At 49.8% G+C, this 14999-nt stretch overlaps 2 protein-coding genes across 2 annotated transcripts; one reads left to right on the plus strand and one right to left on the minus strand.

The window, feature by feature from the left end:
* Window positions 1-421: 421 nt before the first annotated feature.
* On the minus strand, window positions 422-12251 carry LAESUDRAFT_661166 (vacuolar protein sorting-associated protein 13; the record flags this gene model as incomplete). The annotated part of the gene is made up of 47 exons (XM_040904917.1): window positions 422-690; window positions 741-831; window positions 883-915; window positions 968-1023; window positions 1071-1126; window positions 1176-1249; window positions 1300-1366; window positions 1416-1497; window positions 1554-1632; window positions 1682-2006; window positions 2053-2196; window positions 2247-2382; window positions 2434-2911; window positions 2960-3151; window positions 3201-3402; window positions 3451-3764; window positions 3821-3888; window positions 3941-3967; window positions 4019-4167; window positions 4225-4345; window positions 4398-4597; window positions 4661-4812; window positions 4870-4940; window positions 4995-5280; window positions 5329-5643; window positions 5695-5723; window positions 5776-5845; window positions 5893-6025; window positions 6091-6479; window positions 6534-7351; window positions 7409-8113; window positions 8173-8558; window positions 8606-8787; window positions 8841-9284; window positions 9332-9521; window positions 9571-9701; window positions 9750-10550; window positions 10623-10826; window positions 10884-11033; window positions 11084-11149; window positions 11197-11301; window positions 11359-11463; window positions 11518-11622; window positions 11698-11903; window positions 11953-12030; window positions 12081-12153; window positions 12210-12251. The coding sequence occupies 47 exons, from the start codon at window positions 12249-12251 to the stop codon at window positions 422-424; spliced, it is 9399 nt and encodes a 3132-aa protein (XP_040760445.1).
* Window positions 12252-13149: 898 nt separating this feature from the next.
* On the plus strand, window positions 13150-14536 carry LAESUDRAFT_729947 (uncharacterized protein). The gene is made up of 6 exons (XM_040909749.1): window positions 13150-13548; window positions 13610-13647; window positions 13700-13776; window positions 13831-13916; window positions 13973-14106; window positions 14160-14536. The coding sequence occupies exons 1-6, from the start codon at window positions 13456-13458 to the stop codon at window positions 14212-14214; spliced, it is 483 nt and encodes a 160-aa protein (XP_040760446.1). The 5' UTR covers window positions 13150-13455; the 3' UTR covers window positions 14215-14536.
* The last annotated feature ends 463 nt before the right edge of the window (window positions 14537-14999 follow it).

Here is a 14999-nt window from a genome sequence, read left to right on the forward strand (position 1 = left end):
TGCAGTGCATCATGCCGAATTTAGCGTACCAGCATCCAAAACTAGAGAGCGAGGATCTAGCGCTGGCACCGCGACTGTACCCCGTCAGACCCAAGATGCAAGGGCGAGTGAAGACATCGTGATCGTCGCTCGCCCGACTACTCTCGGAAGTTGATAATTCGCCTATACCATCTACGCATACTTGTTCATCTACTGTTCTGTACTGGATCTTTTCGTGCGGTTCTTAATCAATGTCACCCTTGGTGTCATTCTCAATCGTTCATTTCAATATTACGCAGACCACCGTCGAGTCTAATCATGTAGTTTGGCAGTCTTTGCACTTTCACAATATCATCTATTGCACCATAGGCTCACGTTGAGAGACTGGTATCAATACATTCCAGATATGTTCTACAGGGACGAGTAAGTATACACATTGCTATTATGAGTCCATACGCCGTCGAGCATTGAAGACCTTGACGACTGCTGCGACTTGACCAAAGAACCACGTCTGCGTGTTCTTGTCAGGAATGCACACGAATTTGTCATGGTCTTTTCCGGATTTATGTGCAAATCGGATGCCCGTATCTTCAATTGTGACCCCCTGGACGAGAGTTAAAGGAAGATCCCAGTCCAGGCGCAACTTGTTCGACCAAAATGATAGCGCTCTTGAAGCGGTTAGGAGCACCACATTGTCACCTCCTGGTAGATCTGTGCAACGTTAACTACAAAGTTTGCCTCCTTATGTCTGTAGGGCTTACTGATGTGAGCGACATAGAGCTCATCACGATAAGCCCCCTCATTGAGGTCCTTCATCCAAAATTGGCCGAGGGCCTCACGGTTTGAGTACGGCTGCATAGTGCATGAGACATGAAACCTTCCTGTGTACACGAGACAACTTACAACAAGAACGCCATCAGCCGGGGTCAGACGCGGCTTATCATGCATGAGTTTGCATTATTCATGTACGAGAATGGCGAACGCTTACAAGTCTGACACGATCGCGCGCAGGAACGTCGAAGACAGTGGTGGTGTTGCGGATACCTAGCAAAAGTGAGCTTAATCTCGAATTAATAGATGGATAGACAAACCTTCACTCAAATTGGCAACAAGATCGAACGCGCCTACGACGGGCTTCGTGACAGCGCTAATCAAATCCATGTTAGCACAGAACTACCATGATCACGGCTACGAACCCTATCAGGCCCTTTCCGACCCCTTTAAAGAATCCCTTTGCTCCTTCGGATTCGGCACCCTCCAAAGGTTTGGTCTAACGCAATGTTGAGCAGAAGGCCACGCCATATGGGAGAGATCACGTACGACCATCCCTTCTATGCCACTAGCGATGCTGGTCGCGAAGGCATCTGCGCCCGCGGTAACACCGTAGCTATGCGTATATAAGCCTCACAAATATTCAATATTGGCAAGCAGCTCACATTGCATGGCGAGGTCTATTCCGTCTCTGATTCATCCGTCGACGAAGCTGGAACTCAGGATCAAAGGTAGTCGCGGATAGCCCTGATTTGAAGACGACTGTGAGGGACATTGTTGAAGCAAGTTCGTAAGAAGATTACCTTTGCCGACGCTACTGGTAAATTTGGTCATGCTATCGGAGAATCCGAAAACAGTCTTCTTGACAAAGCTCGCTGCACCCTACGTGACGGTGAGCATCTACCATTTGTAAACATAATTCGTCAAGTACCTTGGCAATACCAACACCCAGCTCGGAATTACCGTGCATTACAGCGCCATTGAAGGGCTCGTAGAAAATGTCCGCCACTCCAGAGCTGACATTGTTGAACAATCCAACCGGATTACCAATAAAGTCTGCTGATCCTAGTATCCGATACAGCTGTCGTAGAATCTCCTGTTGATAATGATGCATGATTCTGCCCTGTAAATCCGGTAAGGTAAGGCGCATGTCTTTGATTGCAAGCGCATTCATCTCAAGGGCAGCATCGTTGACATTGCCAACCGTCATTACGATGGCGTTCACGACGACGGCGAGTGGATTGCGTAGACTCAGTCTATATCCAATCAGCTATGACAACGGCGCCATTAGAGTTCACTCACGTGTCTTCATTGCTGACCTTTCCGGTAAGCATGAAGGAGATGGAGAGACGGATCGGTTGCAACTCCAGCACCTCAAAATATAGGTCTTGTCCATCCGAGAACTCATGAGGTTCCGGAATCTCTTCGGGGTGTTGGATGAGAACGCTGCTTCAGCGTCAAACAAATCATCCATAAAATCTGTTGATATCGCTCACTCCTGCTGCCCCTCATCCCAAGATGCTCCTTTAATCTTGGTCAAATCGAGCACAGCCCATAGGAAGCCCTCGTCCGCCTCTATAGTCAACGCTTGCAAAAGGATTGAACAGTACTTCACGAAAAACACCCCATGTGCTGTGGATACGGGTAATATGATCACATCGAATATAAGACAAATATACAAACCTTGATCTTTGAGCCAGATCACCGAGCCTTGAACGGTTGGAAGAGACGCGACACCGATAGATTCTTGCGAAATAGGTGTGGGCTGGAGAACCACAGGGAACAAGGCATCATGCAGCTGACTGTCTATCTGTAGAATGCCACAGGATAAATTGACCGCTTGTGACATAGCGCTGTCTGTGTATTCGAATTTAAGAGCATTCGCCGACAGGTAGGCAACCTCCGTCATCCTACGATTGATGAGGGATATGCCAACACCTTCCATATCCACGGTGACAATGAGAGAGGGGTGCGTGTCCGCTTGAACAGCTTCGAAGGCATCCTGGCTGCCGCTTACAGTATCTTGCCTATTCAAGGATACAGAAGTGCTGCGCTTTGGTCGATATAGGCTCTGCTCTGGGTTGTAGTTCGTAATCCGCAAGATTTGTTTGTGACCATCTGCCCGAACATCCAATGACACTGCTCGCACGCTCTGGCGCTCCTGCTCACATCAGAAGATGTGATTTTATGTGTGTGACGGGAGACGTACTGAGAATCTGAAAGGCACAAGATCACCAATCTCCATGACATCAACAGCGCGTCTGAAGTCATTAACTGCGAGTACAATTCGTTTGTCCCTCGCAGCTGGATAGTCCCATGCATAGTCGACTCTTGATTGCTTCGGGAGATTATACCTTGACACCGACGTTGGTGGAGCATCGATATTGGAACGCGTTTGATCCTAGAAAGAGACATTAATTCGGTTATGGAACGTATGCGCAATCACCTACCGACTGGTAGAACGTGAATGTGAAGTCACTATCGTTTTCAATCGTGAAAGGCCATCCTTCAGTCGCTTCGAAAATGAAGATGAAGATTGTCGATCCCTCGATCTTCACGTCTGCTCTCATCAACTGGGCCACACCACTTTCTCCGGTTCCGTACAGACGGAAGTGTACTGAACCAATGTCTTCCATGTTAATAGGTGCAGACCTACGAAATCAGTGGGTTATGCACATTTAACGAGGCAATCCACCTCACCATTGCGCATTCAGACCTGGGAGTGCTATAGTTAAAAGCTTTTCTTCGCCAGTACGTATGAATTGGAGAGAGCAGCGTTCCCCAGGATCTAGAGTGGAACGTCCCCGCGGTGCGACCCCGTGCTCGCGGAACGCGATGGCTCGCGAGAAGTTGTTCTTGATGATGAATCTCGGAGCAAGGGTGATCACTTTGGTTAGTTTATACTTTCCGAGTCCCTCCGACCACGAAAGTCCGATATGGATTTCCTCTGATCTTTGAACCTGCGAAGGTACGGCTAGCCGTGTGTCGGCAGCGGGGGCATCAAGAGTTACGACCTATAGTGAATCTATCATCATCACCATCGTTACGAAAGAAGACGCTTGATTCATACAGAAGACCACACTGAGTCGCCTATTCTGAAGGCGAAATCTTTTCCTTGGTCGTTCGGGTGAGAGAGCACTACAGAAAGAGATCTTCAACATCGGCTCAGCAGGTGTATAGAAGCCCATACTGAATGGTATTGGTTTGGCAAGTATTTCTGCAATTCTCCATCAGAAATGTTCGCTCCATGCAGCCTGGAAGCACGAACCTCGTCGTGTTTCGCCCGCCATTTCTTGCGACGAGGCGATGCGATTGGACATTCCTGGCCGTACAGCAAATGGCAAGGACGTCTTGTTGATCACCAAATACGGGCAGTATATCTGAACTTTGAAAGAACTACCACCATCGACATGACGCCTTGTTTCAAACTTAATCAGGACTATCTTCAAGAGATACGCATTGTTGGCGACGCACACGTAATTCAATCTCAGTTCGAGTTTGCGATCTCTTGCATCCCTCAGAACAAGACGATGCTCGATATCGAAGTCTGAGCTACCGTCGGTGTTGATAATGGCGAAATCGCTTTGCTTGAACGCTAGTTTGGATATTGAAGCGAGCTTTTACAGTTAAAGAACCAGAACACGCACGCGTCTCCTGAACCAGAATATTCAACAATATGAGATGTCCCAGCTCCACCGAATGCACAGGCATCACGCCACCCATTCGGAGATAGCTTCGCCAGTTTTGATCCGTGTCTTTGTCATAGATGCGATATTCGATATTATACGGCAAGAGATTCTCCAATTCGATGGGAGCACGTAATCTCACCGTGATCTTTGGGATTTTACTGGCAACAAGATGAGCATTCAATCACATGACTACTAAGGATCCCTTGCAGGATTCTTCTCACCGTGTAGTGAGTTCGGTAGCATTAGTCTCAACCCACACTTGGAAGCGGAATGCAGATTCGTTTGGTTCCGTGTGTGGACACTTCAGAGTCAGATCGCGCTTAGCCACAAGGTCCTCCCATCGGACGGCGTGTGACCACTTATACCCGAATCCCTCTGATCAAAGAAACAATATTAGTATGGCTAGCGAAAGCGGACGAAGGTGCTACACACGATCAGGCTGCACGCGTATCCTATCTCTGTTGACTGCCTCGATGGGAAGTGCATAGTCTTGCCCTGGTGCTATTGAATCCAGTCAGAAAAATTGTATCGCCGATATATCGAGCTCAGACATACCGATTTTCTCTACAGAATGGACCGGCTGTCCAGCCTCGTCCACTAAGGTCAACTCCAATGGATATAACGTATCGTTCACGACTCTGTATATGGACCGAAGCGTGACCACCTTGACGTTGCCCTGAACTCGAACCTCCACAAGTAATCGATGCGCATACTTGTCAGTTCGAGGCCTCAAAGAGAATGTAAATTCGCCTTCTCTATCTAGAGGAATACTTCGCAGAGGCTCCCATGGCTTGCCGATGAATTGCAGGCCTATGCTGTTATGCCCGCTGGAGGTCACATGCTTGACATTGTTGAGTCTAATACTGTACCATGCTTCTATTCGACTTACCTCGCGCATGGTCTTCCAATCGTCAAATCTCCAGTCCGCCATCTTGCCACTAGTGATCTGCTTGGAAGTCGTCTCCTTGACATGGGTGCTGCCGTCAACATCCGACCAGACGAAGATCGAAGACCCAGTGCGATTGAATATTCGATAGGGTGCATAGCTTCCTCGAGCTTTACGAAGGACACTTGCTCCCTCCTGGCCGAGCATCTTCATTGTCGAGATAGCAAGCTCGACGAATGTCGTCGTCACGTTGATATCCAGGCGGTCACGCGAGGATATGCTGGATTCCATGCCATCCGGCACAGAAGTCTTCGTGATCTGCACAAACAATCAGTTGGGTCAAAAGTCAGGTATCAAGCTGATTCATACCGATACCGTGAACGTCCATGGATCAATCACTGTCGACGAAGTGTTAGATGATGCGAAAATTTTTGAGAATCATATACAGACGCGGCTCCCAATGAGAGTTAGATATGTTCCAGTAACTTATATGAATCCCTAGAGTCGACGTTGCATGTAACTATGCATGTTAGCCTAATAATACCTCCGCAGGACATTATGACTTACTTCTCCGGACCAATCTTTGGCACCAAGAATGAATGGCTTCACTTTGATATGTAGCAACGGTTGCTCATGAAGATCTCCGATCAGTACCAAACGCAAACCGTCAAAGGATCCATTGAACTGCGTGAGAAAGGAACTCAGGTTAGGATAGAATTGAATGCAGCTCCCGGAGATTAACTTGCTTGTTCTTTCGAGACCAACACATGGGATTGACCGATAGCCTTCACATGAGAGCTTCCAGTTCTTGAGGCTTTCCGAGGAGACGTTCCAAGCGAGGGTCGTTTCGCCGGAGTTGACTGTGAATGTTCTCGACTAGGAGAGATCTGCTGAGATGACGCCGCTGACTGGGCATACAACTCGAGAGCCCGGTTAACGATGGTCATGATCAAGTCGATGTCGCGATACGAAGAACGAAAGATGATCGGTTTGACCGAAATTTGTATGCTCGTCATTTGGTGAGATGAATTCGATCGACTGTCCATCGATAGTGTCAGGTCCACATCATCCAGAAAGCGCACACTCTCCGAGGTCTCGCGGCCCATACGTGTAAGCGACATTCCAAGATGGTCTACACTGAGAGCAAGTATACCCTAGCATCAGGCTGAGTCAGCGTGATTATTGAGACGATGAGCGTGCGAGCGAACCTGTTGTGAGAGGAGGATCTGTTTGACGCTTAGACGGATGGCCTGCGACTCTGGGTCGGAATCATCTTGCAGCACGCTAATGGAGACATCATGGAGGTCGAGGCGGAAACCTATCTGAGAGGACGGCGTATCGTTTCGACCTGTACCATCCGAGCGATTACTAGCAATATCGGACTGGGGTGTAAGGTCAGCTGAGAATGGGCTTGTGAAAAATGACAACAATGCAATGACGGGATCGACGGCAAAGATGACCTTAGGCGAATCTATTGTCACGACCGCTAGGGCAGAATCGTCCGTATGAGACTTCGTGTATAAGAGCATTACTTGATTGCGTTCATGCTTCGCGGCCGGTATGATCTCCCGAAACTTGGAGTTGCCAGGTCGTGTATTGTTCATCGTCAATGATTTGAATATCAGTTGCACTTCAATAGCTCCATCTGCCAGAAGCTTCATCCGCAGACTATTGTGATTCAAGGCAAATCGCACTATCCCGTGTTCTTTGAGGCTGGACTCCATGATCGCTGAATCATCGTACAGATGTAGCTTGACAGCGTCAACCGTGACAACTAGATCCAGCGAAGTCCAGCTGCGCAAATTACCAGGCATCTCCTTCGGTCGCAATTCTGGTTGCAAGTCTACCATCGGTGTCGACGGAGAAGCTATCTGCGCGCTTGAGGTCTGAGGCGATACAGCGGAGACTTCGGTAGCTTGCGCATCGCCTTCGGGCGCACCGGCCAACACCCTAGGAATGGACTCGGATAGCATTATGAGCAGACTGTACTGCGTTTGAGTCAAATGCAAACGGACGTCGGATATGTCTATTGCAGCCTATCAAGACAGTTACAGAGAAAATATTAGAGAGAATAAAGTGTCACATGCCTGGGTATCTGGCTGGTCGATACTCTTTGAGCGATCAATCCCGCTAATCTGAATGACGTTTGCATCGATGTCGATGTCATCGACAAGCTTGAGTGCGAAGGACTCGTTCCCTTGGTAGTATATCGTCGATGCAAGCTGTATTCCATGAAGAGTAGCTGCGGTGTGGGCGGCGACGCCCTCATATCTATTACTGGCTTTGAATTCGCCAAGACGCAATGTGAGCACATCCTGCGATTGACGAGCATCAGATGGGAAAATAACTATGGGGGTCTTGATCGACACGTCGAACTGCATGCGTTCAATCTCTGACGCCCTCTGCGCCGCAGCCTCGGCAGCTGCATCATACAACCCTTTGAGCTTAGCAAGTTTCGTGACGAAGAGATAGATATCGTGCAGGGACTGCTCCAAGTAGTGCATTTTCAACGATCCGGCCTTGAGGGATACAGCTGACATGGCACCCTTGGAATTAATCTTATCCGCTGGGTCGAAGGTCTGATACTGGAATTCCGCAAAGTTATCTCCCTCAATTGAGAGAATTTGCTTGAACGCCGGGAGGGAAGTCTCTATGGGAGAGTCGTCGCACAGGTCCAGACTGCCTAGTCTGCCCCCGATGTGCATGGTATTTGCGCGCAAAAAAATCGAAACATCTGCCGTCGACAGTGAGAGCGTGGCGAGTCTGATATCGTTGTTGATGAGGATGACTACGCCAAATGTCAGCTCTGTACAGCTGTTTACGGCTGCCGTGAAAGCAATGATATACCTTGGATTCCGGCTAACTTGAGGACCACTTTGATCTTGTCTGAAACGCTGTCGTTTGCTGCCTTCTGCCCGATGAGGATCGCTGTATCAGCAGCAGCTACATCTGGCGAAGGCTTCGGGGTAGTATTCGTCCTATCCGGCACAAACGTAGTCATGATGAATTCGTACAGAGAAAGCACTGGTTCTGGAGCAGCACGGAAAATGAAAGTGGTGAATTTCACGTCGACGTTCTGATCGATGCCTTGGTATCTCGACTGATATTCCGGGGACAAAGGCTGGACCCTGTTATACTTGACTATCAAGAGGTCCTCGTTGTTGCTCTCCCCAGCCGAGGAAATGCATTCCATTGGTTCCTTGCCGGGCTGGAAAACGTTCATGGATACCGAGCTACATCAGGATTTAGTGCACGCCAGGACGGTGATGCAACAACTAACCTCAAGTTGATATCGACAGTCATAACATACTTGGCCATAGAAAAGGCAAGGGCAAACCGCTCGAAAGCGACATCGCCCATGGCTCTCTCTCCGCCATCCACGGTAGATTTGTAGAGAGATGCCCGTAGAACATCTACCTGGAAATTGAACTCCACGAGATGTTGATGCAGCGCGGAAGCCTGCTCTTATTGTGAGTCCATAACGATGCCATCACGATAGTGTGAAACTCGCATACACTTGTGATAGTCTCTCCAGCATCAAAGAACTCCTCCTCTTCATCTTCATGATCATCGCTAGCAACGGATGCAGTCTCACTTTGTCCATCATCTACACTGTATTCGGCCTTGCCGGAGTCAAATAGCCCTGACGGCAGCCTGAACGCGCCCGATACATGAGGACCGAGTGTCGGACGTGCGACTGCCTTGTCCTCATCACCATCGAAATTCGGGACAGTAACGTCAATCAGCCGCATAAGAGATTTGTACTTCGTATCGGACAGGTTGACCTGCAGGCTAGGCAGATGTCCCGAGATTTTGAAACGGGAGAGGTTGTAGGCAGTCGGCACTATGGAGTTCTGGACTTGCAGATCGAGCGTTATGCGCTCCAATAGATGCAAATTGTCGTGTCCTTCAGATGTCAACGCATCCATGCATGATTGAAGATCATTGCCAACGAGGAACTACGGAAGCATTGGTACAACCATACGCGCAGTCCACTAGCACCTACCTGAGTATCCTTGAGTCGCACTGACAGTCGGTCGTACATCATTGATTCCAAACGCTTGTAGTCCTCCTCGGTGTATTCCTGCTTGCGCTTCGCTTGGATTTCCTTAATAGCGTCCTTGTTGCCTAACTGGCTCTCGATGGCAATGTGTCCGGCGTCAATCACAAGATGCTTGCACTCGTGCGTCGTGATGCTGAATTGTCATCAGCAAGAACGGCACAATTTCATGCGGCACCACTCACTCCTCGGGTATGATGATGATGGGTGCATTTAGGTCCATGTGTACATCAAGAGTTTTATGCGTCTGCAGCGCATACTCGAGCCCCGCTCGTGTCTCTTTCCGTAGACCTTCCAGGGTTTGACTCGCTACATCCTGAGATTGAATGAGGCTACAGTCGTGTTTACGAGTCTCGTGACGTACCAAGAGCGCCTCAACCGACTCCAACTGACTAGAAGGCGGCTTGAAGAACTTGTATATCGCTTCGACATAGCCTCTGTGGTAGACGATCTCCATGTAGCGCATCTTCACCTGCAGTGCACTATCGGCTCGTTCATCAAGCGGATTCTGCTCGAATTTGAGGTAGAAGAAAGGGTCAACCATTTCTGTGATCTTTTCCCCTTCACGAATTGCTTGGGTCTTCACCACATCGCCACCGCCCTGCCTCTCCTGCACGTGCACTATCTGTTTGTACAGCGTGCTCTTCGTCGTGCCATCATAGACCGCAAAACCTCCAAGCGACACCGACGTCTCAAAGTTATCTGGCCTTTCGATGAAGGTGACCTGGAATACATCGGACACGATAGATGTGATTTCCGCATCGCGTCCATGCGGATCCATCTTCAACGCAAACGATCCCCGATCAAGCTGTGCAACGACACGTGTCTTGAGAGCGTCACGCGGCACTTCCAGGGATTCCGCGATAGCAGCCTTCTCATCGTAGTCGAGGACCTCGTACAGTTCTCTGCGTTGCTCATCCGTCATTTCTCCGGTGAACATGGAATCTTCCAGCTTTGATTCTGTCGTATCAGAAGAGCTGGAAGAGCCCCACAGCCAGCTGGACCAGCTCGTGCGAGCCTGAACCTCCTGCTTCTGCTTGTTCTCTTCTTCCACCTTCTTCCGTGACGCCATATCTTTGCGCAGCTGCGAGCGCGCGATAGAGCGATAGAACCGGAGGTCCTCATAAGAGAGCTTCTCTTCAAGAGACGTAAGTTCAGCCGCCTCCTGAACATGATTATCGCATGAGCTACGGAGCATGCCGGAGGGATAGCTTTAATGATAGCTTTAATGACTCACCGGATCTGAAAGAGGATTGAGCTGTTTCTTCTTGAACAACTCGAGATATCGATGGCGATCGTCACGTCGTTCGGCGAAATATGCCCAAGCCCACCTCCTTCGACGTTCATGTACCTCATCTAGAATGGCCCGTCCGGCAAAGCGGATTAATGCTCTTGGTCGATTTTGCTCGAACTCCTCGGTAGACGGGCGGTATCTCTGATACTACATGCGTGGTTATTGCTAAGAAGCAGCAGACTTCTCAGTCAAGGATTCGCTCACCTGATGCTGCCGCATGTAAAAATGATACATGTCGACCAGCGAGATGGCATCCCGATATTGGTTGTCATCCAAAAGCACACCGATTTCGTTGAAGAACAGCTGAACATCGAAACGTGGCGTGTCTTTCGTCAGTTCGTGATTCATCATAATCTGGAAAACCCATCAGATCATGTATACATTAGTCCTGTTGCGTTGCCTACCCTCCCTTCCCCTGTCACAGGCTTGAGAATGAACTGATGGTTCGGCATGTAGTCCCCTTGCGAGATCTGTGTTGCGCGGATTTAGCCAGCAAACTCTAAATTTGAGTACAGACGCTTCCCTGTTCAGTAAATCTTTGAATGAAATCCGCATGAGAAAGTCCTGCCATGCTCCCTGCATCGGTATCGAAATAGAGTGCTAGAGATTCGAGCTTGGCTAGCTATACATAATTAGATGTATATGCAGAATTTCGCCGAAGAACATCTGATCAATTTACCTTATGAATCGCGCCAGCCTTGCTATCAATGAACGCGGGCTCCCATAGCTCATTGACAGATACGGCAGTAAATCCAGCCAACGTCAAACCAGTAGCAAAAGGATGCTGCACAAGCGGTTAGAAACGCGTTTAATGCTAGGATGGAACGCCGATGCTTACTCCAGGAACACTCATTTTGTCCTCATATCGCATATGGATGTTCTTCACGGATACCTGGAGGTTATTCACAATTTTGGTAATGAGCGATTCGATCAAGCCTTGTGGCTCTGCAGAGTCTATCGGACATATGAGTTATCAGTTGAATGTGATAGCTTCCTACGCTGTCTTGCCTTGCGATACGTCTGATTGGCCACGCACATGCAATAGTTCAGCATTCTCGAGACGCTCCATTTTCGCCGCTTGTTTCCTCTTCTCTTCTTCTTCCGGATCATACGTGGATTCGGCAGAGGGCACAACAAGCAGGTATACATCTTCGACCAAGACTTCCACTGGTTGATTCCCAAGATTCATCCAGTGCAGGGAGAGCGTGAACTTTCCGAGGTGACCTGCAAGCATGTTAAACGTCTCATACGAGCATTCAAAGAGTCACCACACCTTCGATCACATCGACTGGCAGTCTGAACTTGTCGAGAGCGCCTTTCTTCAGCCGCAGATTCCTCAAGGTTACACGACCTTTCCGCACCCATCAGCACCTGAGAGTGAGCAATTGCCGGTTCACACACCTTGCCCGATTCCATAGCTGACCTGTCCCATGTCCAGATTCTCGACATATGGGGCGAGGAGGCGATTGAACACCTGTAACCGTGGTGCAATGAGCAGCCGACTCCGCATCAATCCTGAGCGATACACACGATGTTCAAGACCTCCTTGGCGGGGTCCGACCACCACACCATTGTCAAAACGGGCCCTGTGCTGTAAGCCAATCGCGGCGATATATGCGAGCGAGATTGAAGGCAACAGATACACTCGTTGTGGAGGACTGAGCGCCGCGAACACGTTCCTGTCTTGGACGTCACGGCCCAAAACGGTAATCATCAAGTGACTCTCACAACTTCCTCGATCACGTTCAGTGCCATTTTTTTTAATATCCCGCGTGCTACAACTGCAGTAGACAGCGACAGTAAGGGAGTCTGAGGTTGTGGGCGAAAGGCGGAGGACGGAGAGGGCGTGTATGTAGGTAGACTAATCGACGGTGTATGTACGGCAGGCATCACATTGCGATTTCACCATCGTCGATCGAACAAGTATTCGAACGACTGCGGTGACCGGCATCATGTTTAGCGGGACTGGGAAAGGATCAGGCCTTCAGGGATCTATTGCTCAGTGTTCGATATTCCAGAGTGGCCTTTTGGACCCTATGCTCCCGAAAGTACGTAAGGACCCTACTCCCTCCGCGTCCGCCTTGAAATTCCTCAGGCTGGCCAGAATGTTGGGCTGTATGTTGATCCATGAGGGGGTGCTTTAGTCTTTTGCGACGTACGATAGTAGTCGTGTTTTCGCACCGTTGCCAGCATTTATCGCTCATCTTCCGGATCTTTCCCAACCATCGTTTGTAGCAGTTAATTGCCGTAGCTTGCACTATCTAGACAGCGCGGTGCCCCGAGCAGGTCTATAGCATCCAAGGAACGAGACAGAATTAGCTACGCATTTCCCCGCTCCCCACACGCCCTTGCAAAACCATGAGCCTGAGAGTTCGATTCGGTAGTACATTTCCAACTACCATTCCGTCCACCCCCGCTCGACTATCCTTGCCTCGTCCTCTGCTCCACCGACATCGAATGGTGCTGTGACAGCGAGCCGCGAGCGCTCCGGGTCGGCATGTGATGGCATCGAGTTATTCGTTCAGAGTGGCAACTCTTTTAAAACCAGCTGACAGCCGAGAATTGTTCTCGAACTTATTTTGTCTCTGCCACCGATCAGTCCCGTGTAACGCTATACTTCCCGGGATGCTCCGCGAAGGGGTGCAACGAGGAGCCCGTTTCTACAATACATATAAGTACACTCCAGAGGGGACCTTAGAGCCCCGCTGCTCCAGCTTGACTCGCCATTCCCCACATTCTGCCCCACCATCCAGTCAAACATTAGTCTTCTGTCAAGATGATGTCTGTTATGCCACAGCCAGCCCACCAGCCTGCGCAGCTGCCTCTGCACGTCGACGACCATCAGCCCTTGGATGTGCAGTTGAACGAGGTGAGCAGCGTGCAGGCCCTACTGAGGTCGCTCGACGCTGATTGCAATGAATGTGTCGCAGCTGGGTGACCTTGAAGACGCCCTGGAACCCTTTGCACAGTAGGTCGATCCCCCTATTTTGTTACGTACAATCTGCTGAGCCTTCTTCTAGATTAATCCGTCGTTCCGGTCGTTCCGTGCGATTGCACTGCACAATTCCGACGATATGCTCCTCGTCGTATCCCACATGTACGTGCCGCACAGGCCCTACGTTGCGTCAGTCGTCTGATTGCGATCGAGCAGGTTACGACCTTCACGACCTTCATGATCTACGTTCGCGTTCACTATTATTCGTCCATAATTTGGTGGAATTGCTCCGCTCTTCGGGGGTAAGTTCTAACGTGGCATATCAACGAAGTGACAGCATGCTGAATTGATCTCATAGATAACTGCCTCTTATCGGCTGCAGCCGTCCAATTCCCCCATCTGTCTTGTCTGTGCGTTGCCGTTAGGGCTGGATGCGAACAAGATGAAAGCTGCAGCGGCAGCAGCCATCCAAAACGCGCACTTCGAGTCTAAGTATGTCGTGCAATCTATCATCCGCAGGGCATCGTCTGACCATGCCACGACAGGGAGAAAGCGTTGTTAGCTGACCTCCAGGACGGGCTCGCACTCATCATCACATAGCATCCTCGGACTCCCACATCTTTTCTACTCTCTTCCTCTCATCGGGCGACTGGAATCTTTTATACATCATCGTTTGTTTGTTCGACTTGTGTATCTATATCCGTCTAGCTATCCCCATCTGAGTAGTCTCCGTGCAGTAACACTAGTACCGTCTATAAGCTCTCTTGCAATGCATAACGCTATCTTTTCTTTTTCACGTGCCTTATCCGGATCAACGGCGTGTTGCTTATGCAGGATCATGCGGACAGGTCAAGCTAGGTTGCGCAGAACTGTGGCTCACCTTTCCTCCATATGAGCTGTTTCCAATTCCAGTTCCCCCCCCCCCCCCCCCCCCCCAATTGCCCCCATGCACCGTGAGCGGCCTTGGGGATCGGTACAGAACAAGCAGAGGTGGAGAGCGATCTCAGCATTGGGGACGGATGCGGCCGAATGGACGTTGAGTGGTTACGCGAGACTACCCTCGTCGCCCGCGTGAGTCGGAGATGATATATACGGTCATGTACAGGTTGGCGTTGAGTATACCGCATTATAAGGATGTCGCATCGTGGAATAATTTACCGCAGCAAGGTCGCCTTCACATGAAGGACACCTCCGAGCGTAAGTAGGATCGAACGATATATGCGTGGAGAGCAGAGAGCGTACATTGCGTTGGGAGTCCCCAGAGAAGCGCCGGGTCGGGTTCGGGGATCGAAATTTGTTGGAAGCACGCGCTTTTGCCAGCGACCTCGAAAGCGCGCTCCATAAATCAAAACAACAACCTGTCCCCTCCTTTTCTTTACCTCTTC

The sequence above is a fragment of the Laetiporus sulphureus genome (genome assembly GCF_001632365.1).
Source record: "Laetiporus sulphureus 93-53 unplaced genomic scaffold LAESUscaffold_46, whole genome shotgun sequence".
NCBI lineage: Eukaryota > Fungi > Basidiomycota > Agaricomycetes > Polyporales > Laetiporaceae > Laetiporus > Laetiporus sulphureus.